Source organism: Myotis nattereri (assembly GCF_964212035.1).
Source record: "Myotis nattereri genome assembly, chromosome: 2".
Classification (NCBI taxonomy): Eukaryota; Metazoa; Chordata; class Mammalia; order Chiroptera; family Vespertilionidae; genus Myotis; species Myotis nattereri.
The window spans coordinates 159,406,923-159,432,015 of record NC_138076.1 but is presented as its reverse complement, the minus strand read 5'-3'; the positions used below and the strand labels follow the sequence as shown (position 1 = coordinate 159,432,015).

At 47.1% G+C, this 25,093-nt stretch overlaps 3 protein-coding genes across 5 annotated transcripts; 1 reads left to right on the top strand and 2 right to left on the bottom strand.

Annotated features, from left to right (window-relative positions):
• Window positions 1–290: 290 nt before the first annotated feature.
• MARS1 (methionyl-tRNA synthetase 1) lies at window positions 291–18,620 on the top strand. 2 transcript variants are annotated; one of them, XM_081083344.1, is made up of 22 exons: window positions 291–445; window positions 1,125–1,215; window positions 1,368–1,446; window positions 1,527–1,661; window positions 1,997–2,072; window positions 2,318–2,490; window positions 2,657–2,763; window positions 6,703–6,819; window positions 6,947–7,150; window positions 7,900–8,101; window positions 11,019–11,093; window positions 14,254–14,424; window positions 14,866–14,961; window positions 15,102–15,219; window positions 15,577–15,790; window positions 16,627–16,758; window positions 16,865–16,969; window positions 17,061–17,247; window positions 17,888–17,959; window positions 18,101–18,124; window positions 18,212–18,295; window positions 18,401–18,620. In XM_081083344.1, the coding sequence occupies exons 1-22, from the start codon at window positions 337–339 to the stop codon at window positions 18,545–18,547; spliced, it is 2,718 nt and encodes a 905-aa protein (XP_080939470.1). In that variant the 5' UTR covers window positions 291–336; the 3' UTR covers window positions 18,548–18,620. The 2 variants fall into 2 exon arrangements, with proteins under 2 accessions (XP_080939470.1, XP_080939471.1); XM_081083345.1 differs by lacking the exon at window positions 18,101–18,124.
• On the bottom strand, window positions 18,558–19,396 carry DDIT3 (DNA damage inducible transcript 3). The gene is made up of 2 exons (XM_081083346.1): window positions 19,245–19,396; window positions 18,558–19,146 (listed from the first exon to the last, which is right to left on the bottom strand). Exons 1-2 carry the CDS (start codon window positions 19,380–19,382, stop codon window positions 18,778–18,780), a joined length of 507 nt encoding a protein of 168 aa, XP_080939472.1. The 5' UTR covers window positions 19,383–19,396; the 3' UTR covers window positions 18,558–18,777.
• On the bottom strand, window positions 18,558–23,046 carry LOC308513368 (DDIT3 upstream open reading frame protein). Of its 2 annotated transcripts, none has more exons than XM_081083348.1 (4): window positions 22,891–23,046; window positions 20,643–20,690; window positions 19,245–19,417; window positions 18,558–19,146 (listed from the first exon to the last, which is right to left on the bottom strand). In XM_081083348.1, the coding sequence occupies exons 1-2, from the start codon at window positions 22,951–22,953 to the stop codon at window positions 20,649–20,651; spliced, it is 105 nt and encodes a 34-aa protein (XP_080939474.1). In that variant the 5' UTR covers window positions 22,954–23,046; the 3' UTR covers window positions 18,558–19,146; window positions 19,245–19,417; window positions 20,643–20,648. The 2 variants fall into 2 exon arrangements, with proteins under 2 accessions (XP_080939474.1, XP_080939473.1); XM_081083347.1 differs by having other exon boundaries at window positions 19,245–19,402.
• Between the last annotated feature and the right edge of the window lie 2,047 nt (window positions 23,047–25,093).

Genomic DNA, 25,093 nt, shown 5'->3' with positions numbered 1-25,093 from the left:
CATGGTGAATAGACTCTGCCAAAAGAGGGCAACCAAAGGATAGGCGGTTTCCTTCCCCGCCCTCGCCGCGTTAGAAGATTGAAGAGCGCCGGCCCCTAGGCGAAAACGCCGCCACCCAGAGCGTGCGGCTCTCGGCAAGGCACCGCGGTCCCGCCCTCTCGATGATCCTCTTTCCGGCTTCCTCGTGTTGCATGACGGGAGAAATAGTCTACTTCCCCCGGCGGTGCGCGGGAACGCCCTAATTCAGAACTCCATTTCCCGGCGTGCCTCTGGCTGATCTCTCCGCCCACAGCGAGAGGCCGGTTCCGCTTGCATCAGCGTGGAATCCGCGGCGAAATGAGACTGTTCGTGAGCGAGGGCGCCCCGGGGACGCTGCCTGTGCTGGCCGCGGCTGGGAGGGCGCAGGGCCGGGCGCAGCTGCTTATCAGCACCGTGGGCCCCGAAGGTAGTCGGGCTGGTGCTGTGGGTGAGGGGGGCGGGCCGAAGCACGCCCGACTCCCGGTCCGCAGTCTCCTTCCCCAATCCCAACCCCTACCACTCATTCCCGTCTACCTCCTGCCCCATTATCCTTCGTCACTCCATCCCCTCTTCCTTCCCTCCCGCCGACACACACAAGAGTCACTCGCATTACAACCCCCCCAGACACCTTTTTGTTCCTAGGAAACCCTGCGCTCCTCTCCACACAGACACACTCACATATGCACTCCTTTTGGTTTACCTGTTGTCGTTCCCAGCCAGCTGTTGGGGTGACTCCTAAGCAGTTCTGTTGCCAGTCTTCCCAGTTCTGATAATTTTGTTCTCCTACTGTTATCTCGGGTCGTTCTCAGATAATCCCAGTAATAATTGTTCCAGTTCTTGGCTGTGCGCTATCCCAGCACCACCACCTCCTCTCTGCAGTACCCATCTGCTGTTTCCAGCTGGCGGTCTCAGCTGAACACCTGCTGGTCTCCCCAGCGCATTCTGGACCCACCCCCTTTCAGTGGTCCCGTCTTAGAAGCTCTGGATTGAGACTGCCCATCTTTTCCCCTAAACAATGTGAAGTTGTCCTAAGTTGACAAAGAATTTTGCTTTTTTTTGTGTGTTTTTTTTCCTGTTTTTTCACGCATTTTTCTCTCTCGCATCAGAGTGTGTGGTCCCATTCCTGACCCGGCCGAAGATCCCTGTCTTGCAGCTGGATAGTGGCAACTACCTCTTCTCCACGAATGCAATCTGCAGGTCAGTATTGGTACTTGATGCAGGGAGGTGACTAAATCACATCAGAGCTTACTGTCCTCTGTGTGGCCTTATACACAACCACTGTTTGTGTTTCACTGAGGGGTGAGAGTGGGCCCCTCTAATTCCACCTTCTGTTGCTCTTTCTCTGGCAGATACTTCTTTCTGTTATCTGGCTCAGAGCAAGATGACCTCACCAACCAGTGGCTGGAATGGGAAGCAACAGAGCTGCAGGTGGTACTGAGTCATGGGGGATGGCAGGCAGGCCCATTGCCCTGCATGGCCGTCCTGACCTGTGTCCCCCCACATTTTAGCCGGCTTTGTCTGCTGCCCTGTACTATTTAGTGGTCCAAGGCAAGAAGGGGGAAGATGTTCTTGGCCCCATCCGGAGAGCCCTGACTCACATTGACCACAGCTTGAGTCGTCGGAGCTGTCCTTTCCTGGCTGGGGTAAGTTGGGCCTTGAGGTGGGGATTGGGGAAGCTGTGTGGTAAAAGAATGAAGAAGGAAGACAGTATTCATAGTGTTCAAACCCCAACACTGCCACCTTCCAGCAGTGTAACCTTGAAAAAAATTAAACTTGCTAATTTTTTTTTCCATCTTTGAAATGGGTAATATTGGTACCCACCTCATTGGGTTGTTGTGAGGATTGAGATAATTTTAAATGCTTAACATGGTGCTCGACGTGTAGTAAGTGCTTAGGAAATGTTAGATATTTTTACTACTTTTGAGAAGAAATTGAATATCTCACCTGTGTACCTTTTTCTTTTCTTTCCCCAACAAAGGAGACAGAATCTGTAGCTGACATTGTTTTGTGGGGAGCCCTGTATCCATTGCTCCAAGACCCAGCCTACCTCCCTGGTGAGCATTGAGCATATCACTTTATTCCCAGCCCCAACCACAGAACTTGGTGTAGGGGTTACAGAATGGGCCATATAGTGTATGGAGGACCCACTATGAGGTGTAACTTGACATGGAAGCTGTAGCAGAAAGATGGTAAAGGGAATGGGAAAGCAACTGGAGAAATTTCACAAAGATGGGAAAGAGGCCCACTCATCCAGCCTTTCCTGGTCTTGCTGATTCCCTCTTTTCTCCCAAATCCGCAGAAGAGCTGGGTGCCCTGCACAGCTGGTTCCAGACGCTGAGTTCTCAGGAGCCATGCCAGCGAGCTGCAGAGACTGTGTTGAAGAAGCAGGGTATCCTGGCCCTCCGGCCCTACCTCCAAAAGCAGCTCCAGCCCAGCTTCCTTGAAGGGAGGGCTGTCAGCAATGAGCCTGAGGTTTGAGAAAGAACAGGGGGGTCCCCAGAGAGCCTTGGTGCCTAAAGGGTGGGGTGCTTTGGAGAGGGACTTGGAGCATGGGCACTACCTTTTACTGTTGTTGGGAGAGTTTCTTTATTCCATGGGCCCTCCTCACCTGGTGAGGGATTCTGTCCACTCTTCATAGGAAGAGGAGCTGGCCACGCTGTCTGAGGAGGAGATCGCCATGGCTGTAACTGCTTGGGAGAAGGGCCTGGGCAGCTTGCCTCCCCTCCGGCCAAAGCAGAAACCAGTGTGAGTAGGCACAGATGAGTGGGCTTGGTTTCTTAAGTGGAAGTTGTTGATAAAATCAACACCTGCCTGCCAGGTCCCCTCTGCTGCTGACATCTTTAATTTTCCATCCTTTCCTTTTATTCTCAGATCCCTATCTCTCTTTTATTTTTTTATTGTTGACACTATCTTTTTTTAAAAGTGTTATTCTCTCTTGGTTTATAATTTTGGACACTCCATCAGTCCCACCTGCACCCGTGTTTCAGTTATTCTTTACCTACAGATACCACCTAAATCTGTTTTTCCCGGTCTAGATCTCTACTCTGAGCTCAACATATTTGTCAGACTGAATCCTCCACCTCCACACGCATTGCAAACTCAGCATGTGCAAAAGCAAACCAGTTATCTTCCCTGTCAGCTTCTCTCCTTTACTCATGTACTTTAGCGATTGGCACCCACACACACACACTTAAAAATCTAAGCCAGAAATTTTGGTGTTATCTGTACTCTTTTCTCATCCCCTCCTCCTGTATCACTTATTCCATCACCAAGTCATTGATTCTAACTCCTAAGTTGTCCTTGAATCAATCCCTTCTCTCTCTTCTCACAGCTGCTCCCTTACATCAGGCCTCACCATCTCTCACATTCTCTTTCCCTGCCACCCCATACTTCACACTGTCAGCAGAATGAGTACTTAAAACTGCATGTATTATCTCACCCTCCTTTTTTGAATTCTACAGATGGTTCCTTGTGTAGTTCACAAGACCATTCAAGATCTGGCCCCTGCCTGAGGCTTCATATTTTGTCACTGTCCTACTACACTGAGAGAATATACACGCACGCACACAGCTCTTTCCATCAAAATGAAATATCTGTAGTCTCAGACTTGGCATCCGATAAAGATTTGAGTGTCTACTCCTTGCTAGGCCCTATGTGCTGGATCTACAGGAGTGAGCAAAACAGATAAGACTTCTGCTCTCATGGAACTTTGAGTCTAGAAAAGTAGATAGGTATTTTAAAAACTCATACAAATGTATAATCACTCATTTTAATAAGTCCTATGAAGGGAAAGAACAGGATGCCAGGAGAATAAATATCACAGGAGGTTAACCTATAGGCCTCTCTGAAAAATTGACATTTGATCTGAGACTTGCAAGATGAATAGGAATTAGGCAAGGATAAGGCTATGGGGAAGGGTGTCTTAGGAAGAGGGAACGTGCAAGATGGCCTTAGAAGCTAGAGAGTTTGGCTCTTTTTAAGGAATTGCTAAAAGGCCAGTGGCTGAAGGCTAGACAGTCAATGGGCAGATAGGTCAAGATGCGTTTTGAGAGGAAGGAAGGCCGACATCATACTGTACTCACCTTGGTATCAATGCACATGCTATTCCTTCTCCCTGGAATGTCTGTATCCTACCTAACGGGCCTACACTCATTCCTTGAGAGCCTAATTTTACCATTTCCTTCTCTACAGAGCTTGAGTGCTTTATTTTCGGGGAAACTCCCATTGTCCAAATATATTGTAATTATCTCTTTTCATGACTATGTCCTCTATCTGTCAGCTTATTGAAGGTAGAGGCTCTCTCTGTATGATTATGTGTCCCAGTTTCCAGTAGATACTGATAAAACTTGAATAAATTACATTTGTAATACCTTAACTAATAAAAAAACAACAAAAAACTTGAATAAATTGATGAAGAAAGCCCTTCCATTGTTCATTTGCTCATTTTGAGTAGTTCTTCAGTACCTACTATGGACAGTTTAGTACTAAGCCCTTTGGAGGTAATAAAGAATAGGAGATAGACTTTCTCAGATGTTTATACAGGCTAACACGTTTAAATGCATATGTAGAGAAGGAGACAATTGGTATTAAAGACCCTATTACCGCCCTGGCCTGTATTGCTCAGTAGTTAGAGCATCTGCCTGCTCACCAGAGGGTCTCCAGTTCGATTCCTCATCAAGGGCACATACCTAGGTTGCAGGTCCAGTCCCCACCCCAGTCAGGATGTGTGCGGGAGGCAACCAACCGATGTGTCTCTCTTACATTGATGTTTCTCTCTTTCTTTCTCTCTCCCCCCTTCTACTCTCTAGAAAGCAAGGGCAAAAATATCCTCACTCCTTGGGTGAGAATTTTTTTTAAAAAAGACCCTATAGCCAAACCAAACTGTCTTCTGTGCCTTTCCTTCTGATTGAAAGACATCCCTAATGCCTTGATCAGGCAAATTCCTACCCATTCCTGAGGCCCAACTCAAGTATTCTGCCTCTGTGAAGTCTCTCTCTCTCTCTTTTTGAAAAAATATATTTTTATTGATTTCAGGGAGAGGGAGAGAGAGAAATATCAATGATGAGAGGGAATTGTTGATTGGCTGCCTCCCGCACACCTCCTACCAGGGATTGATCTCGCAACCTGAGCATGTGCCCTCACTGGGAATTAAGCCGTGATCTCCTAGTTCATGGGTTGACAGTCAACCACTGAGCCACACCGGCCAGGCTGAGAAGTCTCTTAATCTTAGGCTGGAGTGTATGCTTGCCTTCCTTGGAGCTCCTTTGATACTTTGTACCTCTCATTGCACTGATTCCAGTTGCAGATATGTAATAGCCTGTAACCCCCTAGAGCAGTGGTTCTCAACCTTCTGGCCCTTTAAATACAGTTCCTCATGTTGTCACCCAACTATAAAACTATTTTCGTTGCTACTTCATAACTGTAATGTTACTACTGTTATGAATCGTAATATAAATATCTGATATGCAGGATGGTCTTAGCCGACCCCTATGAAAGGGTCGTTCGACCGCCAAAGCAGTTCCGACCCACAGGTTGAGAACCGCTGCCCTAGAGGGTAGAACCCCATACATACCTTCCTATCTGCCACCAAATTCCAGGGTAACACAAAAGACAATAGTGTGCTACTAAGTGCCTAGCGTCTTGGGACCCAGGGATGACTGGATAGAAGGCCAGTCATTAATGAAGGAGGGCTTCCCTGAAGGAACTGATTTCAAAACTGGATTTCAGTGTCCAGCGATTATAGACTGAGAATGGTCAGAAAGACAAAAAGTCCCTGACGAAGTGTCAGTGCTGAGAAGGGGGATGGATACATGATGTGCACAGCTGAGCTGTCAAGGATGAACCCTGAAAAGAATAGTGGATTGAATGGCTTCAGACAGCAGCTTGGGTGATGTGACTAGGAATGATCCTGGAGAAGTGGGGAGGAGAGGGTGATTATGAATGCTGGCTCGAGTCAGGCCGCAAGGAAGGGACCAACGTGGGTTAGGGAGAGGAGCCGGGGGTGGTGGGTTGTAAGGATTTCAGGTAGAGACGAGAGGTAATATTAACACAGCATCTGGGAAGAAGGAAAGCGGTCGGCACTGGGAAAATTCTTGGTAGGCTTTGGAGTTAGGAGTAGTGAGTGATGGTGACGGGACAGAGCCTCAGGAGAGTTTTGTCAGTACCTGGGAAGTTGGAGCCTGAGGGTGAGCTAATGGAGGAGAAGCAGTCAGAAGAGTCGAGTGTTGGAACACGGCTGTGTAGGAGCAGTACACGAGGCTTGCTCACTGTGGGCGGGGCACTGTCCTTGCTATTGTAGGGGATCGCAGGGCTTTTGGGGGAGTTTAGTCCTGTGCGTTCATTTGAAGGAAGACTTCTGATATACATGATCATCTGATGTAGGCTAGATCTGTGTCTGGGTATCTGGTGCAGTTTTGGTCCCTCTTGACCAGGGTCCTCAAACTTTTTAAACGGGGCCAGTTCACTGTCCCTCAGACCGTTGGAGGGCCGGACTATAGTTTAAAAAAAAAACTATGAACAAATTCCCATGCACACGGCACATATCTTATTTTGAAGTAAAAAAACAAACCGGGAACAAATATAATATTTGTATTTGCATGTGGCCCGCGGGCCGTAGTTTGAGGACCCCTGCTCTTGACCCTTGCCTCTCTTCCATGAACTGTTCTCTTCCTCCTTCCTCACCAGGTTGCCTGTGGCTGGGGAAAGGAATGTGCTCATCACCAGCGCCCTTCCTTATGTCAACAATGTCCCCCATCTTGGAAACATCATTGGTTGCGTGCTGAGTGCTGATGTCTTTGCCAGGTGGAGCCAACTGCTGCAGGGAAGACCTGAGGGAGCCGTGGGTCCCAAGGAATTGGATGCCCCAAGGGTGGAGGCTGAGGGGGTCCAGGGGACATGGGGAGCGGCTGATCCTCACATTCTCTTCCAGGTACTCCCGCCTCCGCCAGTGGAACACCCTCTATCTGTGTGGGACCGATGAGTACGGTACAGCGACAGAGACCAAGGCTATGGAGGAGGGTCTCACCCCCCAGGAGATCTGTGACAAGTACCACGTCATCCATGCTGACATTTACCGCTGGTTTAATATCTCCTTTGATATTTTTGGTCGCACCACCACTTCACAACAGACGGAGTAAGTTTCCTCTGATCAGGCAGAAGTGGAGGGTGAAGGCTGGGGCTGGGGACCATGAGGATATCCTGGAGACAGAGGAACTGAGATGGTTGTCTAAGCAAGCCCCCTAAATTTAGGACATGAATATTGCCCTGAAATGTATTCCAAGCTTTATTAAGGAGATTCAGTGTGGTCAGGTTCTGAGGGGCAAGTGAGGGAGGTAAGAGGCAGGATGGAGGCTTGTGGAAAGTATGCCTTTCCTCTACCACTTCCCTTCCCTTCCCTGGCTGCCACAGAGTCTGAGCACATTCCTTCCCACTCCTGTGGGTGTTTATAGCAAATATGCTCTTCCTTCCTTTGCCTGGTAATTCATCCTTATAAAACCTCTACATGGTAGACAGGCTGTCAGCTAATAGTGCTGTGTGGTTTAATAGTTGGACTGATTTAATTTTTAGGACATAGTTCTATTCTTTTGGAGATTTTTGTTAATGAAGAATACAAAACAAAGCCTGTATTTGACAAATTCTAAAATGTCAAGGGAAGAGACTGTATGAGGAGTTGAAGAATATGTGTAAGGGGTCTGGGGTCATCTAGTCCAACTCCCTAAAGATGACTAGATGGCCTTTTCCTTGAAGGATCTTCTGCCTGATTTCTTTGGCATTTGGACTAAATGAATTTGGGTCCTAGGTAGAGTAGCAGGAGGGAGGGTTGCACCCCTTCTTCTGACTTCTCTGACCTGTCCCTCCCCTGTCCCTTGCTCACCTCATCAGAATCACACAGGACATCTTTCAACGATTGTGGAACCGAGGTTTTGTGCTGCAAGATACTGTGGAGCAACTGCGGTGTGAGCGTTGTGCCCGCTTCCTGGCTGATCGCTTTGTGGAGGGTGTGTGTCCCTTCTGTGGCTATGAGGAGGCCCGGGGTGACCAGTGTGACAAGTGTGGCAAGCTCATCAATGCTGTAGAGCTCAAGGTGAGTAGAAGGTCTCCTAGGAGCCCAGAAGGAGACAGTCTCTATTCTTTTTCTTCTTCTTCTTCTTCTTCTTCTTCTTCTTCTTCTTCTTCTTCTTCTTCTTCTTCTTCTTCTTCTTCTTCTTCTTCTTCTTTTAAATTAATTAATTGATTTTAGAAAGAGAAGGGAATGGGGAGGGGGGAGAGAGAGAAACATTGATTTGTTTTTCCACTTATTTATGCATTCATTGGTTGATTCTTGTATGTGCCCTGACTGGGGATCAAACCTTGGCATATCAGGATGATGCTCTAACCAGCTGAGTCATTTGGCCAGGGCAGCAGTCTCCATTAAGGGACTCCCAGTCTTGTCCCACTCAGGATTTTTGTTTTAGCATCCAAGACCTTTGACCAGTGGTTCTTTCTACTCCATCTCAGCAACTCATCGTTCAGCTCGTTAGATAATTACTTACTAAATGAACATTTACTATGTGCTTAGCATTGTGCTAGGGAATTGAATTTATATTTCTCTACTTTTGCTTCTGTTTCAGACCACATTCTATAAATGCTGTCTCTTATACTCCATGTTTACTCATTTGTTACTTTAGTCATTCTTTTTATTATTATTATTATTTTATTTTATTTTTTTAAATATATTTTATTGATTTTTCACAGAGAGGAAGGGAGAGGGATAGAGAGCCAGAAACATCGATGGGAGAGAAACATCTATCAGCTGCCTCCTGCACACCTCCTACTGGGGATGTGCACGCAACCAAGGTACATGCCCTTGGCCGGAATCGAACCTGGGACCTTTCAGTCCGCAGGCCAATGCTCTATCCACTGAGCCAAACCGGTTAGGGCTCTTTTTATTATTATTGATTTCAGAGAGGAAGGGAGAAGGGAGAAAGAAACATCAGTGATGAGAGAGAATCATTGATTGGCTGCCTCCTGCATGCCCCACACCGGGGATCGAGCCTGCAACCCAGTGCCCTGACCAGGAATTGAACCCTGACCTCCTGGTCGATGCTCAACCACTGAGCCATGCCAACCGGGCTATTCATTCATTCAGCAACTTTTTTTGAGTTCTTATAATAGGGCAGTCACAGTTCTAGGTGCTCAGGATGTGACAGTGAACAAGACAGACTATTTAGTGTGGGAAGGAAACTAAAGACAAGTATATAATTATGGAATAAACTTGTGATAGAGAGTGACTTCTGGGGGGAGGTAGGTGATTAGGGAAGGCATCTCAAAGGAGGTAACATTTAAACAGAGTTTAACTGAAGAATGAGAGGGAGCAAGCCAGGCTATGAGAGTGAGGTTCAGAGCGTTACAAGCAAAGGGGCGTGGAAATGCAAAGGCTTAAAAGGCAGAATTAAAAAGGCCAGTATAACTGTAGCATAGTGAAGGAGAGAGGGTGGATTGAGACGAGGTCAGATTACCAGGGCCTAGTAAGCCATTGTGGGAGTTGAATGGCAAGCTGCTCTGTGGAAAATGGATGGGAGGGAAGCATGAAAGTTTGGAGACTAGAGTGGTAGCTCCAAAATGGGATGATGTTGACTCGGACGAGGTTAATAGTAGAAATGGGGATGGGGAGAACCTTGAGATACATTGTGGAGGCAGACTGTACAATTGGATAGACTGGAATTCTGGGTGATGGGAAAGTCAAGGAAATGATGACTTTTAAGTTTTTGGCTTGAGCTGCTATGAACATGGGTGTGATTAGATGAAAAACAGGCTTTCTGGCCCTAACCGGTTTGGCTCAGTGGATAGAGCGTCAGCCTGCGGACTGAAAGGTCCCAGGTTTGATTCCGGCCAAGGGCATGTACCTTGGCTGTGGGCACATCCCCAGTAGGAGGTATGCAGGAGGCAGCTGATCGATGTTCCTCTCTCATCGATGTTTCTAACTCTCTATCCCTCTCCCTTTCTCTCTGTGAAAAATCAATAAAATATATTTTTAAAAAAAGAAGAAAAAAAAGAAAAACAGGCTTTCTGGTGGAATCTATTTGGGTTTGTTAAATTTGAGATTCCTTGCCCTGGTTGGTCTGGTTAGAGCATTGGCCCGAGCACTGAAGGATCATGGATTTGATTCCTGATCAAGGGCACATACCTGGGTTTGCAGGTTTGATACTGGCCCCAGTTGGGGTGCATGCGGGAGGCTACCGATCAATGTGTCTCATATTGATGTTTTTCTCTCTCCCCCTCTCTCCCTTCCACTCTCTCTAAAAATCAATGGAAGTATCCTCAGGTGAGGATTAACAACAGTAACAAATTGAGCTGCCTTCTAGACACCCAAGGAGAGGTTAGGTAGACAGTTTGAGAGAGGCTTGTGGAGTTCAGGAGAGAGGTCCTGGGAGAATTATAGTTTCTCACCTCCAAAAATTTAGATCAAAACTTATTTCACTAGAAAAAAGAAAAAAAAACTTATTTCACTGATTAGCCCCACCTAACTGTTTACTCCTTTAGTCATCACCCTTCTGGGTTTGTATAGTCAACTTGTACCATGAGAATAAGTATTTCTTGACATTTTGCTTTGTATGGGTCTGCACTTGTTTCCCATACAAGCCCTCTCTCCCTAACTTGATTGTAACTTCCTTAGGAGAGGAGCTGTGTGTCTTCTCTTCCGTCATTCCTGCCTCTCCTTACACAGCTGCATATAGTGTAGTGCTCTGAGAAGGCTTTTTTTGTTCTCTGGCGTGATAGGACAGAGACATGAAACTCTGAGTAACACATGTTATGCTGCGTGGACCTGAGCCTCCCAAGTTCACAGAAGGCCCAAGTAGTTGATGAGTTGGCTGGGTGTGAACGTGAAGCTAAGTTAGATGGCACACTGGGGAGCTCATCCTTCTGTGCCTCTCCGCTTGCCTGGACAGCTCCCCATGACCTGCAGGCCTGATCCTGACTCTCATCTTGGGTCACACTTTCTCTTGAATTTTCCTTCACAGAAGCCTCAGTGTAAAGTCTGCCGATCGTGCCCTGTGGTGAGATCCTCGCGGCACCTGTTTCTGGACTTGCCCAAGGTAAGTGGGCCTTTCCCTCAACTTGGTCTGCATGGCCGTTTCTGCCCTCTCAGCCTCAGCCACAAATCTATACCAAATTACTCTTAAATGTTTTTAATTTCTATTTTAAAGTTATACATCATAAAAATACATAACAAGTGAATGGGCCCAAAGTGAAAGGCCCAGGCCCACCCACTAAACCCCAGGCCTGCTTGCAGAGGTGTTTCACTGCTGTCATTTTCCTTTGTGTCTATTCAGGAATATTGTATGCATGTGAATGAACTGTACATATAGGTCCTCTTTACTCTTTTTTTTAAAAAATATATTTTATTGATATTTTACAGAGAGTAAGGGAGAGGGATAGAGAGTTAGAAACATCGATGAGAGAGAAACATTGATCAGCTGCCTCCTGCACATCTCCCACTGGGGATGTGCCCGCAACCAAGGTACATGCCCTTGACTGGAATCAAACCTGGGACCCTTCAGTCCGCAGGCCGATGCTCTATCCCCTGAGCCAAACCGGTTAGGACCTCTTTACTCTTAAATACTTCTTTTGTTAAAAAATATGTTTTTATTGATTTTAGAGCGAAAGGGAGAGGAAGAGAGAAATAGAAACGTCAATGATGAGAGAGAATTATTGATTGGCTGCCTCCTGAATGCCCTCTACTGGGGATCTAGCTTGCAACCCAGTCATGTGCCCCCGTGACCTCCTGGTTCATAAGTCGATGCCCAACCAGTGAGCCACACCAGCTGGACTGCATTTAGTTTTTTATATCTCTTTAGTTTCCTTTCATCTGAAACAGTTCCCCAGCCTTTCTTTATGTTTTATGACAGGGGTGGGGAACATCCGGCCTGCAGGCTGTATAAGACCCGAGAAATCATTTAGTCTGGCCCTGCCAAAGTATTAGGGGTGAGTTAATTAAATGTTTGACCAAATATAGCAGGCTAATTTTAAGTTGATAATTTTGTATGGCCCACAAATAATTTTATAAATATCCAATGGTCCTTGGCAGAAAAAAGATTCATCACCCCTGACCTAATAGGATGTTCTGGAAATCATTCCATATCACTTCATAGTGATCATCATTATTTGATGGTGGTTGTTTTTTTTTGTTAATCCTCATCTGAGGATATTTTTTTCATTGATTTTTAGAGAGAGTGGAAGGGAGGGGGAGAGACAGAGAGAAACATTGATATGAGAGAGACACATAGACTGGTTGCCTCCTGCATGCGCCCTGACCAGAGCTGGGGATTGAGCCTGCAACTGAGGTACATGCCCTTGAGGAATCAAACCTGGGACACTTCGGTCTGCATGCTGACACATTAGCCACTGAGCCATACTGGCTAGAGCAGTTGTTGTTTGTTTAAACAGCTACAAACAACTACATTTGTGTAGGTTCCATAGTTTATATAACCAGTTTTCTGTGTTCTCCATTTAGGTAGTTTCCAGTACAGCAGGTCCTTGAATAATATTGTTTTGTTCTAATGTTGATTAGATGCTGTAGGAACTTAACTCTTGTTTTTATCAATTAGCTGTGGTAAAAATTGGTTTTGTTATATGTCATTTCACTTAAAGCTGTAGAACCTATTGGTGTTAAGTGAGGACTTACTGTATTTTGCAATTGCAAGTGATGTTGCAGTAGATAAATGTTTGACCAAATACAGCAAGCAAATTTTTTTTGCATTATATCTTCAGGATAATTTCCTTAAAAGTGATCACTTGCTGTGTCAATGGTAAATGCATATGTAGTTTATTGTCAAATTTTCTTCAATAGGTGTTGTTGCATTTTTGCATTCCCATCAGCAATCTGTGAGTGTGCTGTTTTCCTCATAGCCTTGCCAATAGAGTATATTGTCTCTATTTGGAAATTGTGGTATTTGATTGGATAAATCACATAAACCATCCATTAAAAAAGTTTACTTTTGTTTTTCTGCTTACAAAAGTGATAAAAGCTTGTTTTTTAAATTTCAGCTAGAAATATATGGTATAAATGTGAATGTTCCCCATAATCCCATCTGAAAATAAAGTACTGATACATATTTTTCTTCAAAAATTTTCTGGCCCTAGCCAAATTGGCTCAGTGGATAGAGCTTCAGCCTGCGGACTGAAGGGTCCTGGGTTTGATTCCTGTCAAGGGCATGTACCTCGGTTGCAGGCTCCTCTCTGGCCCAGGCCCTGGTCAGGGCGTGTGCAGGAGGCAACCAATCGATGTGTTTCTCTCACATCGATGTCTCTTTCTGTCTTTCCTTCTCTCTATCACTCTTACTGAAAATCAATGGAAAAATACCCTCCAGTGAGGAGTAAAAAAAAAAAAATTTTTTTTTTGCTTGCCCAGCCTATGTGGCTCAGTGTTTGAGCATCTACCCATGCACCAAGAGGTCACCAGTTTGATTTCCGGTCAGGGCACGTGCCTGGGTTGCAGGCTCGATCTCCAGTAGGGAGCATGCAGGAAGCAGTTGGTTGATGTGTCTCTCTTATTAATGTTTCCATCTCTCTCTTCCGATCTCTCTCTAAAATCAATAAAAAAATATTTAAAAAATTTCTGGGCTTATGTTAGTCTGTGTGTTGATATTTATTTTTTTATATCTTTTATTGATTTCAGAGAGGAAGGAAAAGGAGAGAGAGATAGAACATCAATGATGAGAGAATCATTGATCGGCTGCCTCCTGCATGCCCCCTACTGGGGATTAAGCCCACAACCCAGGCATGTGCCCTTGGCCAGAATTGAAACTGGGACCCTTCAGTCTGCAGGCTGACGCTCTATCCACTGAGCCAAGCCGGCTGATACTTATTTTTATAGTAATAGAATTATACTATATATTGTTTTGCAGTTAGCTTAATTAGTAATGAATCTTGGAGATCTATACATGTCAATTACATATAGGTCTACCTTACTCTTTTTAATGGCCTCATGAGTATTTATTGTATTGATGCACCATATTTCTTTAGTTTTAATTTTTTGCTATGATGAACAGTGCACGCCTTTATGTACACATCTATACACTCTTGTGTGACTATTTCCATTGAAAAAATTTCTAGAAATGGAATTGCTATGTCAAAGTCATGAGTCTTTTAATTTTAATATATCACCAGACTAGTCCAAAGGGTTGTACGGATTTACCCTTAAGCAAACTGTGTATGAGGCATTTCTAAGTCAGCCTTCTGTCTCTGCCTTCTCAGCTGGAAGACCGACTTGAGGAGTGGTTGGGGAAGACTGTGCCTGGCAGTGACTGGACGCCCAATGCCCGGTTCATCATTCGTTCTTGGCTTCGGGACGGCCTCAAGCCACGCTGCATAACCCGAGACCTCAAATGGGGAACCCCTGTACCCTTAGAAGGCTTTGAGGACAAGGTAAGAATCCCATGCTTTACGGATATCTCTTATTATTCAGCCTTGAGATCCTGGGCTAACATAGTACACTGTTGACTATGTCTTGTTTAACTGGGTTTCCCAAATTTTTTTTTTTTAATATATTTTATTGATTTTTTACAGAGAGGAAGGGAGAGAGATAGAGAGTTAGAAACATCGATGAGAGAGAAACATCGATCAGCTGCCTCCTGCACATCTCCCACTGGGGATATGCCTGCAACCCAGGCACATGCCCTTGACCGGAATCAAACCAGGGACCCCTCAGTCCGCAGGCCAACGCTCTATCCACTGAGCCAAACCGGTTTCGGCCCAATTTTTTAAAAAATTGAATTTTTTGGGGTTACTTAGGTCAATAAAATTATATTATTGTATTATATCAAGTGTATTCCCAGTGTTTTTTTATCCTACCGTGTCTCTCTCCAGGTATTCTATGTCTGGTTTGATGCCACATTTGGATACATATCCATCACCGCCAACTACACAGACCAATGGGAGAAATGGTGGAAGAACCCAGAGCAAGTAAGCAGTTCTTGGTTAGCCTGTCTATGAGGAGGGTGCATGCATATATGTGCGTGGAGGGGGTTAGGATTGGGTATTTGCTCTTTCTGAGGTCTTTGAAGAAGGTCTCAGGAGCTCTGTCTTCCAACTATATTCTGTAGGTGAACCTCTACCAGTTCATGGCCAAAGACAATGTTCCCTTCCACGGCTTAGTCTTTCCTTGTTCAGCCCTAGGAGCTGAGGACAACTACACCTTGGTCAGCCATCTCATTGCTACAGGTACCCTGGAAGACTGGACTAGGAATATTCCTAGGGAATGAGAGCTGAGGCAATACTTGGAAGGTTTTGGAAAGGTGCTGGGTCTTGAGTTAGGAGTTGAGATGGGAAATAATTTGAACATGAGAACTCAACCTAGAAGGAAACAAGAACTGAAGAAAGCAAGAGTCAAAAGCTAAAACTTCGTAATGAATAGAAGCAAAGCGGGGGGAAGGCCCAAATGGAGAGGCAGGATTCAGGCAGCTACTCAAGAAGTGTTGCTGGACACCCATAGTTGAGTTCAAAGGAGAGTCAGTAGGTCAGAAAGGGGAGAAAGTGATTTGAGCAGATGGTTCTCATTCATTCTCTTTCTCAATCCAGAATATCTGAATTATGAGGATGGGAAGTTCTCTAAGAGTCGGGGTGTGGGAGTGTTTGGGGACATGGCCAAGGACACAGGGATTCCTGCTGACATCTGGCGCTTCTACCTGCTGTACATTCGGCCTGAGGGCCAGGACAGTGCCTTCTCCTGGACAGATATGTTACTGAAGAATAATTCTGAGCTGCTTAACAACCTGGGAAACTTCATCAATAGGTAGGACTTCGTGAGGGGTCAGTCAGTAGATGAGCTGGGCTGGTGCTAACTCTGCTCCATGAAGTGGGCGAGATGGGAATGAAGAGATGCCTAGTGAATGGGCAGGAAGCTGGGAGGGATGGGAGGATAATGTGGAAAGTGGATTCCTATCAATTGGGACTTGATATTCCTAGAACATAATAGCTTATGTATACTTGGGGGAAGTTGGTGATAGAAATGTGATTTAGCAAAGTTGGTCACAAAGTTTTGTAAATTGTTTCTTATTAATGTTCTTTGTAGAATTGGAAATGTGTTTTTGCAAAAAAAAAAAAACACACACAAAAAAGTTGCATGCATTTGATAAGTTTAACTGAGGAAAGGGTTTATTTTAGTGTAGGGGTAGGAGACTTCTGCTGAACTCTGGAGTTTTCGTTACTTGAGCTCAATTTCATTTTTGGCCCTATGTCAGCTATTCTGAAATCTAAAGAAATATCCTCAATGGCTACCTACCCTTTCAGGTTTGATCATTAATCACATTTTAACAGTAGCAATTTACATATATTTAAACTTGATTATTCTTAGTGTTGATTTTTAAAAATAAAACAAACAGTTGCTTAACTTTATCAGGGTTCTTTAAACAAGGGATAATGAATGTGAAATGTCTGTTATGTGCAGTTGTATTCATAGGGGAGAGGATAAGGAATTACTTTGTTAAGCTTTGCCTCCCAGCTTGAAGGAGCCAGGAAGTATCAGTTCTGAAAGAATGTAGAATTAAGAAAACCGGGTCAAATTTCTCTAAGAAGACTGGGAAATTACTCTTTTTTTCTCCCCCCTCTCCTTCCCTTATTCCTATCAAGAGCTGGGATGTTTGTGTCTAAGTTTTTTGGGGGTTATGTGCCCGAGATGGTGCTTACCTCTGATGATCAGCGCCTGCTGGCCCATGTCTCCCTGGAGCTCCAGCACTATCACCAGCTTCTAGAGAAGGTTCGGTAAGTAACCTACACCCGTCTCATCTGAGTGGTCTGCTGGCATGTTGAGAAGCCCATACTGGTCTTTCCAGGACCTTATACCTTGGCCTGCCTCCCCCCTTCCCAGGATCCGGGATGCCTTACGCAGTATCCTCACCATCTCTCGTTACGGCAACCAATACATTCAGGTGAATGAACCCTGGAAGCGGATTAAAGGCAGCGAGGCTGACAGGTAGGTAAGGACGTAGGGTTGGCTACAGGGATAAAGTATGTGGTAGGCTGTGTCCTCTTAGAAGTCCTGACTAATGACTCTGTTTATCTAGGCAGCGGGCAGGGACAGTGACAGGCTTGGCAGTGAATATAGCTGCTTTGCTATCCACCATGCTCCAGCCTTACATGCCTACGGTTAGCTCTATGATTGCAGCCCAGCTGCAGCTCCCACCTGCAGCCTGCAGCATCCTGCCCACAGACTTCCTGTGCACCTTACCAGCAGGACACCAGATTGGCACAGTAAGTCTCTGAGGATCGGAAGAGCCATTGTCTCTTTTACTAATAAAATTCCTGCATGTGCCATGCAGCCTTTGGGGAGGGTCAGAGAACTTACTTTGGGCATGGGGCTTTCACAGCTATTCTCTGAAGCTCTTCGACACCCCTCCCCATTTTGCACTTAGGCTTGTTCCTGATATAAAATTCTTGGTATTGGCTCCCAAGCCCAGTGTTATCTGTAGCCCATATTTTCTCATCGTCCTTCATGCCAGAACCCAGTACATGGTACATGAAACTGATATACAGTAGATGCTGGAAGTAGCACCATGGTCACTTGGTCTCCATAAGGCTAACAATCAGTGAGCTGTGAGAATACAGGGTAGCCATTTCCCCTTTGACACAAGATGATAAAGTAAGTCCACCTTTTAAACTTTTGCATCAACCTAGCATCATTTAATCTTGGACCCTATTAATACTTTGTTTTTTCATAGTGACTGCTAGGACTTTTCCTGGATTCTTTACTGAAATTGGCGATACACTCAAGCTTCTTGTAAAGCATTTAGAGTCCCTGAATGTTGGTGATTGGGGTTAGAGAGGCCCTCTGTATAGTCTGATAGAGTTTATACCTAATCAGTGAATGATTCTGGAATTCTTTTTTTTATAGGTCAGTCCCTTGTTCCAAAAATTGGAAAATGACCAGATTGAAAATTTGAGGCAGCGCTTCGGTGGGGGCCAGGTGAGAAAGCTAGACTGTGCTCTCACCCAGCAACAGCCACAGCGCCATCTCCTAAGTGTCCATAAGTAGTCCTCACTCATCACTCTTTCCACCTTTTGGCCCTGCTACTTCCTCACTTAAAGTTTTTCTTTCCTGTCTTAGCTAGAAGAGTCCCTGGTGTTAAAGGTAATCACTTTCCCCAAGATGTTGTATAAAACTTGAGGTCAGGGGATATTTACGGCAGCAGGTGATAACTCTGTTATTATTCTCCAGGCAAAAGTGTCCCCCAAGCCAGCAGTTATAGAGACAGCTGGACCGCAGCAGATACAAGTGCTGATGGATGAAGTGACAAAACAGGTATGAAGTTTGAATCCTATGTGGGAGACCACAAAACTTAAATCCTACATAGGTCCTTTCTGGTCTCACTATTGTTATTCCCCCACCTCCTCCCTCTTCTCTTAGGGCAACATTGTCCGGGAACTGAAAGCACAAAAGGCAGACAAGAACCAGGTTGCTGCAGAAGTGGCTAAACTCTTGGATCTGAAGAAGCAGTTGGCTCTAGCTGAGGGGAAACCTCTTGAAACCCCTAAAGGCAAGAAGAAAAAGTGAAAGTGAGAACTTGACTTACAGAGTCACTTTAATGGATATGGACAGTAATAAATAAATATGCAATCTCTATATACATGCTGAGACCCTTTCTTCTTGTCTACCCAGAGCTTTCCCTCTACTGTAGGTATGGGGTTAAGGGTCACATCATTGACACTCATAAGAAGGTGGTTAGTAGCCACCTCTGGGAAAAGATGGTACTGGCTCAAGGGGGAAGTGATGGTCCCAAGTGTTCATGCTTGATGCAGATTGACCATTCGGTCAATTAGAGCTCGGCGAGTCACCTCCACTTCTCTGGTCAGACGCTCGATTTCCTGCTTGAGCCGTTCATTCTCTTCAGCTAGCTGTGCCACTTTCCTTTCATTCTCTTGTTCCTTATCCTTCATGCGTTGCTTTCCAGCCCGGGCCGGGGACTGACCACTCCGTTTCCGTTTCCTGGGTATTCCTTGGTCTTCCTCCTCTTCCTCCTGAGCCAGGGAGCTCTGACTGGAATTCGGAGAGCGAGGGCTCTGGAAGGTGCTTGTGACCTCTGCTGGTCCTGGCTCCTCAGTCAGCCAAGCCAGAGAGGCCGGGTCAAGAGTGGTGAAGGTTTTTGATTCTTCCTTCAAGGGAATGAGGAAAGGCAGGCACCATTAGTTGAAATGGGAAAATCAGCACACACACCCACCCCCACCCCCAGCTTTATGTGTAGCATTCTCACCTCCTCATTTCCAGGGGGTGAGACATAGGCACGCCCATTTTCATCTGAGGACAGCACCTCCTGCAGGTCCTCATACCAGGCTTCCAGTTCCCAGCTGGACAGTGTCCCGAAGGAGAAAGGCAAAGACTCAGCTGCCATCGCTGCGGCTGGATCAGGCTCTGAAAAATGATATACTTGGGATAGTGGGGAAGGGAGGGAAGGATGGAGCGGGGAATGAGCACCACAAAGCAGTCAAACAGTTTATACCACAGTTTGGCAAACTGGCCTGCTGCCTGTTTCTGCAGTAAAGTTTTACTGGAACACGGACACATCTATTGATTTACATATTTTTTATGGCTACTTTTATGCTACAACAGTGGAGATGAATAGTTGTGACAAATTGTGTGGCCCTCTATATCTAAAACATTTACTATCTGGCCCTTTAAAATTTACCAACCCCTGGTCTATACTGATAATCCCTCCTTGCTTTTGCCCAGCACTTGAAGAAGTAAGTGCCTGGATATACATTCTTATGGGATTGTAGTAAAAGTTATCTGCCTGCCCTAGCTGGTTTGGCTCAGTGGATAGAGCATCTGCCCGAGGACTGAAGGATCTCGAGTTTGATTCCGGTCAAGGGCACATAGCTTGGTTGCAGGTTCCTTGGCCCTGGTTGAGTGTGTGCAGGAGGCAACCAATCGATGTGTCTCTCTCACATCAATATTTCTGTCTCTCCGCTCTCCCTTTCACTCTCTCTAAAAATCAATGGAAAAATATCCTCGAGTGAAGATTAACAACAACAAAAAAGTTAGCCGCCCTGAGAAACTCCATTGGTAGTTTCCAGGGGCAATTACCACATCAGTTGTGCTCCTTTTTCCTGGGTGGGGAGTTCCATGGGTCAGTCTAACTTTTTTTTTTTTTAAATATATTTTATTGATTTTTTTACACGGGAAGGGAGAGGGACAGAGAGGTAGAAACATCGATGAGAGAGAAACATTGATGACCTGCCTCCTGCACACCCCCCACTGGGGATGTGCCTGCAACCAAGCTACATGCCCTTGACCGGAATCAAACTGGGACCCTTCAGTCCACAGGCCGACGCTCTATCCACTGAGCCAAACCGGTCAAGGCGGGTTAGTCTAGCTTTGATGGGGATTGAGGTGTGGTAAGACAAACCCATTATCTTGTTTGGGGCTGACTGCTTACCAGAGCCATCTTTTGATTAGGACATGCTTCTACGAACAGTGATTTGGTCACCTTGTTAGGGACAGGCCAGGTGGATGGATGTGGTCTGACAGCAAAAGTGCTCAGATGCAAACCCTCCTCTCTTCTCTAAGCGTTTCACTTCTCAGGGTCCCAATAAAGGAAGGCTAAATAGCAACTCTTAGGAGTTGGTTTTGGGAAAGGGTTGGTTAGGTTTACCTGCTTTCAGGTGTGGTGATGTATGAAGATACACTTCCTTCTTGAACACTGTGGGGAATCAAAGATAAATATGTTAACCACTTTTGGAAAGGGAGAGCCAGGTTCTTTTACTTTTATCTCCAGCATCCTATTGATCCGTTCTTACTTCCTGTCTTACAGAGTATGGATAGTTAACAGTCCCGGTACCCATTTCCAAGGACAGAGGAGAGCCTAATTTCCTTTATTTTTAGTTGCTGACATTTGTAGTCCTGATTGCATAATAGGAAAGCCCTACCATCTCAGCTTTCTCTAAACTCAAGGCAGGCTTCAAACCTGCCAGGGTAAGTAAGGACTATACTTCAGGGAAGGGAACAAAACCAATTTTCCTAATTCCATTCCCACACTGACATCCTCCAAATTGTACAGTTCCAGTACAGACCTCTAACTCTGTTATCTAACTGCTTACGTGCTGTCTCCTTTTGGATGTCTAATAGGCATTTCAGACTTAATATGTCTAAAACTCCTGCTAATCTTCCTCTTCCCCTTCCCTATCTTGGTAAATGGCAACTCTAGTAGCTTTGTATCTTCATTGAACATTGGTATCTTCATTGATCCCTCCTCTTACACCTCACAATCCAATCCAAACCACCAGCAAAATTTCTTAACTCATTCTTCACAAACCCAGAATCTAAATTCTTCTCCAATTCCATTGTTACTATCAAGTTACTCTCTCTCTGGGATGACGGCAGGTTTCCCAGTTTGTGCTCTTACCGCCCTTCCCTGAGTCTATTCACAACACAGCAACCAGAGTGGGCCTTTTAAACTTAAAATCAGGTCGTGTCACTCCTCTGTTCAAAATCACCAATGACTTCCAATTTCCTGCATAAAGTGGCTTAGCAGAACCCACACAGTCGGCTCCTTCTCTGCCCTGGATTTCTCGTTGACCACTCTCCCTCTTCTCACTCTAGAGCAGCCAACTGGCCTTCTGGTCTCTAAAGATACTGTGCGTGCTCCCACCTCAGGACCTCTGTTCTTGCTGTCCCTTCTGGAAAGCTCTCCCGCATACCTGCATGGCTCACTGCCGCACCTCCTTCAGGTTTTTAATTTAATGGTCATTCCAGTGGGGAATCCCTGATCACCCAATGTAAAATTAACCCTCACCCAAAGCATTTTCTACTCTTAAATTCATTAGTTTTTTCTATGGCACTTATCTGTTTACTGTATGCCTTTTCCCACTGAACTGTAAGCTCTGAGAGCAGAATTTTTTTCTCTTATTCGTGGATGTATCCTGGGCCCCAAACTGCACATAGTAGGTGCTGGTTAGGAATGAATGGGTAAATTCTCCCCAATCTCTTACAGGGAAGGGAGGATGAAGCCAGAAGTAGAGCAGCAGCTGCCTATCTCTGGGGACTGTAGATGCAATATCGCCCAGAGTGTTTGTCTGCAGGACTGTCCTCCCTGGGGAACCCTCCTTGCCTTCCAGAGCCTGGAAGGTGGCTTTCATCAGCAGTGGAGCCCCAGGCCAGAGGGCTGTAGAGCCAAACAGGGGACTGGCCTGATGCAATGGTTACACAGAGATTAGTTGGAGACAGGACAGGGAGAAAGAAGCAGGGACCACGCTCAGGAGAAGGACCATACACTGGGAGACCCCAAATGACTTCCCACACTTAAGAGATACAGGATGCTCTCTTGTGCAGGAGGCCCAGGGACCTCTGGGGGAAAGTAAAAAACCTATCTGCTCTCCCTGGCCTTGGGCATCCTTCCTCCCAGGCTGTGTCGCTTCCTGAAGGTGCGGAATGGCTGTCCCGTGTAAGGTTCCGGAGCCCCACTACCAACGTGGCCATGCTGGCACTGAGACGCTGCCTCCGACACGGGGCTAGGGGTGGGGCTGCTTGGTGGCCAGGCCAAGGCAGCGGCCTAAGCTACGGTCCAACAGGCTTCTCGACGTGGGGGTGTGTCTTGCTGCTCCGCCTCCCACCAGACTGGCCTAACGCGGAGGCCTGAGGTCAGCCGCTGCAGAGAACAGAATAACTCCTGAGGGCAGCCGGGCCCCTTCGCTCCGGGCAGGGGTGGGTGATGCTGTCGCGAAGGAAGCAGGGGCTGTAACACCTCTCCCGAATAAAGGATTCTCCCCATCTCGCCTTCAGACCGTCACTAACTTCATTATGGAGGGGGTGATGACACATCCTGAAGAGGGGATGCCCCGACTTTGAGGGGGCAACGTCGCAAAGATGCAAGAGTAAAAGGTAGATGGACGGTCAGTACTCACCTCTCGCCTCAGATTCCGGCTCTGATTTTGGCTCTGTCGCTGCCACCCGCTCATCTTCAACATGATATGCACGGTGTCTCAGACTCTAGTCTCTGACCTCGGTCTCCCCAAGCAGTGATCTTTTAACTGGACCTTGCCCTCCTCTCAGGGGCGGACCCAGAAGGCTACCAATCAGAAAGCGGCACGCCAGTTTGGGCCCCGCCTCATCCCTTACATCCGCCACTCAGGAGCTCCGCGGCCCCGCCCCCATCGCGCCTCCTGCTTGGGGGTCCAGGTCTTGTTGGACCCGGAAGTGGCTGTGGGTCACGAGGCTCCACCGGGGAGGTGAGTGAGTCATGCGCGCGCGCGGAGGGGGAGAGCTCGAAGGGGGAGGGGAGGAAAGGGGGGCGGGAATGATGCAATGTTTGGCAACCCGTCTATGCGCGCACGCGCAGGGGACTACGAGGGCGGTGGGAGGTGCGGGAGGGGGAGAGAGGAGAGAGGCGGGGCGCCAGCTCTCAGCACCCTACGGCCCCAACGGCTAGCAACCGTAGCTGCCCCTAGACTGACGAGTGAAACCTCGCTGTTGCTCGTCGTAGGAGTTCTCGGTCCGCCCACCTGGCATTAGCCCCCGTTTTACCTTCTCCATAAAGGGCTCCCATTTTCCTCGGCTCCCCTCCCAGCTAAGAATGGGCACAAAGCCTTTTAAACCCCCTTCCTTTGAAAGTTTGCATCCGTCTGCCAGGATTGTCTACATCTCGAGTCTTCTTAAAGGGGTCTGATCTTTTAGCCCCTAACCACCCAAAAAAGGAGCTGAGGTACTTGAATCCCCTTAGTAGTCATTTTCAGGTCCTTTCAGAGGAGTACCCTGAACTTTTGTCTTGATAAAAGTTTCTAATGAGTTCTCCACATGCCAGAATTCATGTTCTTTCCCCGATGGGTCGGATTCCGTTTCCTCACGCATCTCCCCTCATGGCGCTCTGGGGCCCTTCACCAAAGACCAAGACCCGCCCTTTTCACTGATCCAGACAGTAAGTCCTGTGACTCCCTAATGTGAGGAGCTGGGCATGGGCCTCCTGCCTCCTAGGCGTTTGGGCTACAGTAGAGTCTTGTTGCCCGGGATATTTATTAAATGCACTTAGCGCACAACTGCCTTGGACTAGGTTGTCAGGAGAGGTCAGATTCTAGCTTCAGCTGCCCCCCACTTGCCCAGGGATCCCAGGCCAGCCACCTAGTATCTCTGTGCCTCACCCTTCTTGTTTGAAAAAAAAAAAAAATTGTAAAGGTAAAATAAGACAGCTCTGAACTTGGAGGCAACTTGGACAAAAGTGAAAGGCACCATGCAAAATGAGAAATATTTTTCTTGTGCCATTAGGTAGAAGGCAGAGGCCATGTGGTGGCCTGTTGCACAACCTGTCATACTTCCACCGGGACGGCGCGTTTGTCTGAGTAGGAACTGTCAGAAGGCCGGTGTGAGCTGACAGTGACAGGTCTTTGGTCAGGCCTGCTCCGTTGCTCCATTTCTCCATTTCCCCTCTGTAAACGGGGCTAGGAGTGGGTTGGACCAGATGCCCTCTCCTGGTTCAAAGACATGACCAGATTGTCAGTGACAGGCAGAGGTCATGTGACTTGACAGGCCGAGGTCGTGTTGTGACATGCTGACCTGGGGAGGTGGGTCAAGTCCCACCCAGCACATTACTCGGGAAGCCTTTGGGGCGGGGCAGGGCAAGTCGCGACTTTCATCTTTGGGGTCTGGCCCCTCCCGGACCTGGCATCCTGACTCCCCCCAACAGATTGTGGGTTTGGAGAGGGCCCCTCCCCGGGGAAGACTGGGATTGGCCACCAGTGGTCTGGGAAGAGGCTCAGATCCTTCCGCGGGGGGGCCGCGGGGGGTGTTTGTTCTCTTGGGGATTAATGGGGGGGGGTGGGGGAGGGGGAGGCGCGCTCCCGCATGCGCACTGCGGCCCCTCCTGTTGGCTCGTCGTTGTCCGCTGGGCGGGGGCCCGGCCCCGCCCCTCTCCCGTCCGGGCAGCGGCGGCGGCGGCGGCGGCTGCGGCGGTGGCGGCGGCAGCGACGGCGGCGGCAGCAGCCTGCGCGGTGCCTTCTGGGAACGGAATCCCCAGGGCTGCCCCTGGCCCCCATGGCGCATGCGCGGGAGGCCGCTCGGTGATCCGCGGCGGCGGCGGCGGCGGCGGCGCTTCCTGCTAGGACCGGCTGGGGCCGT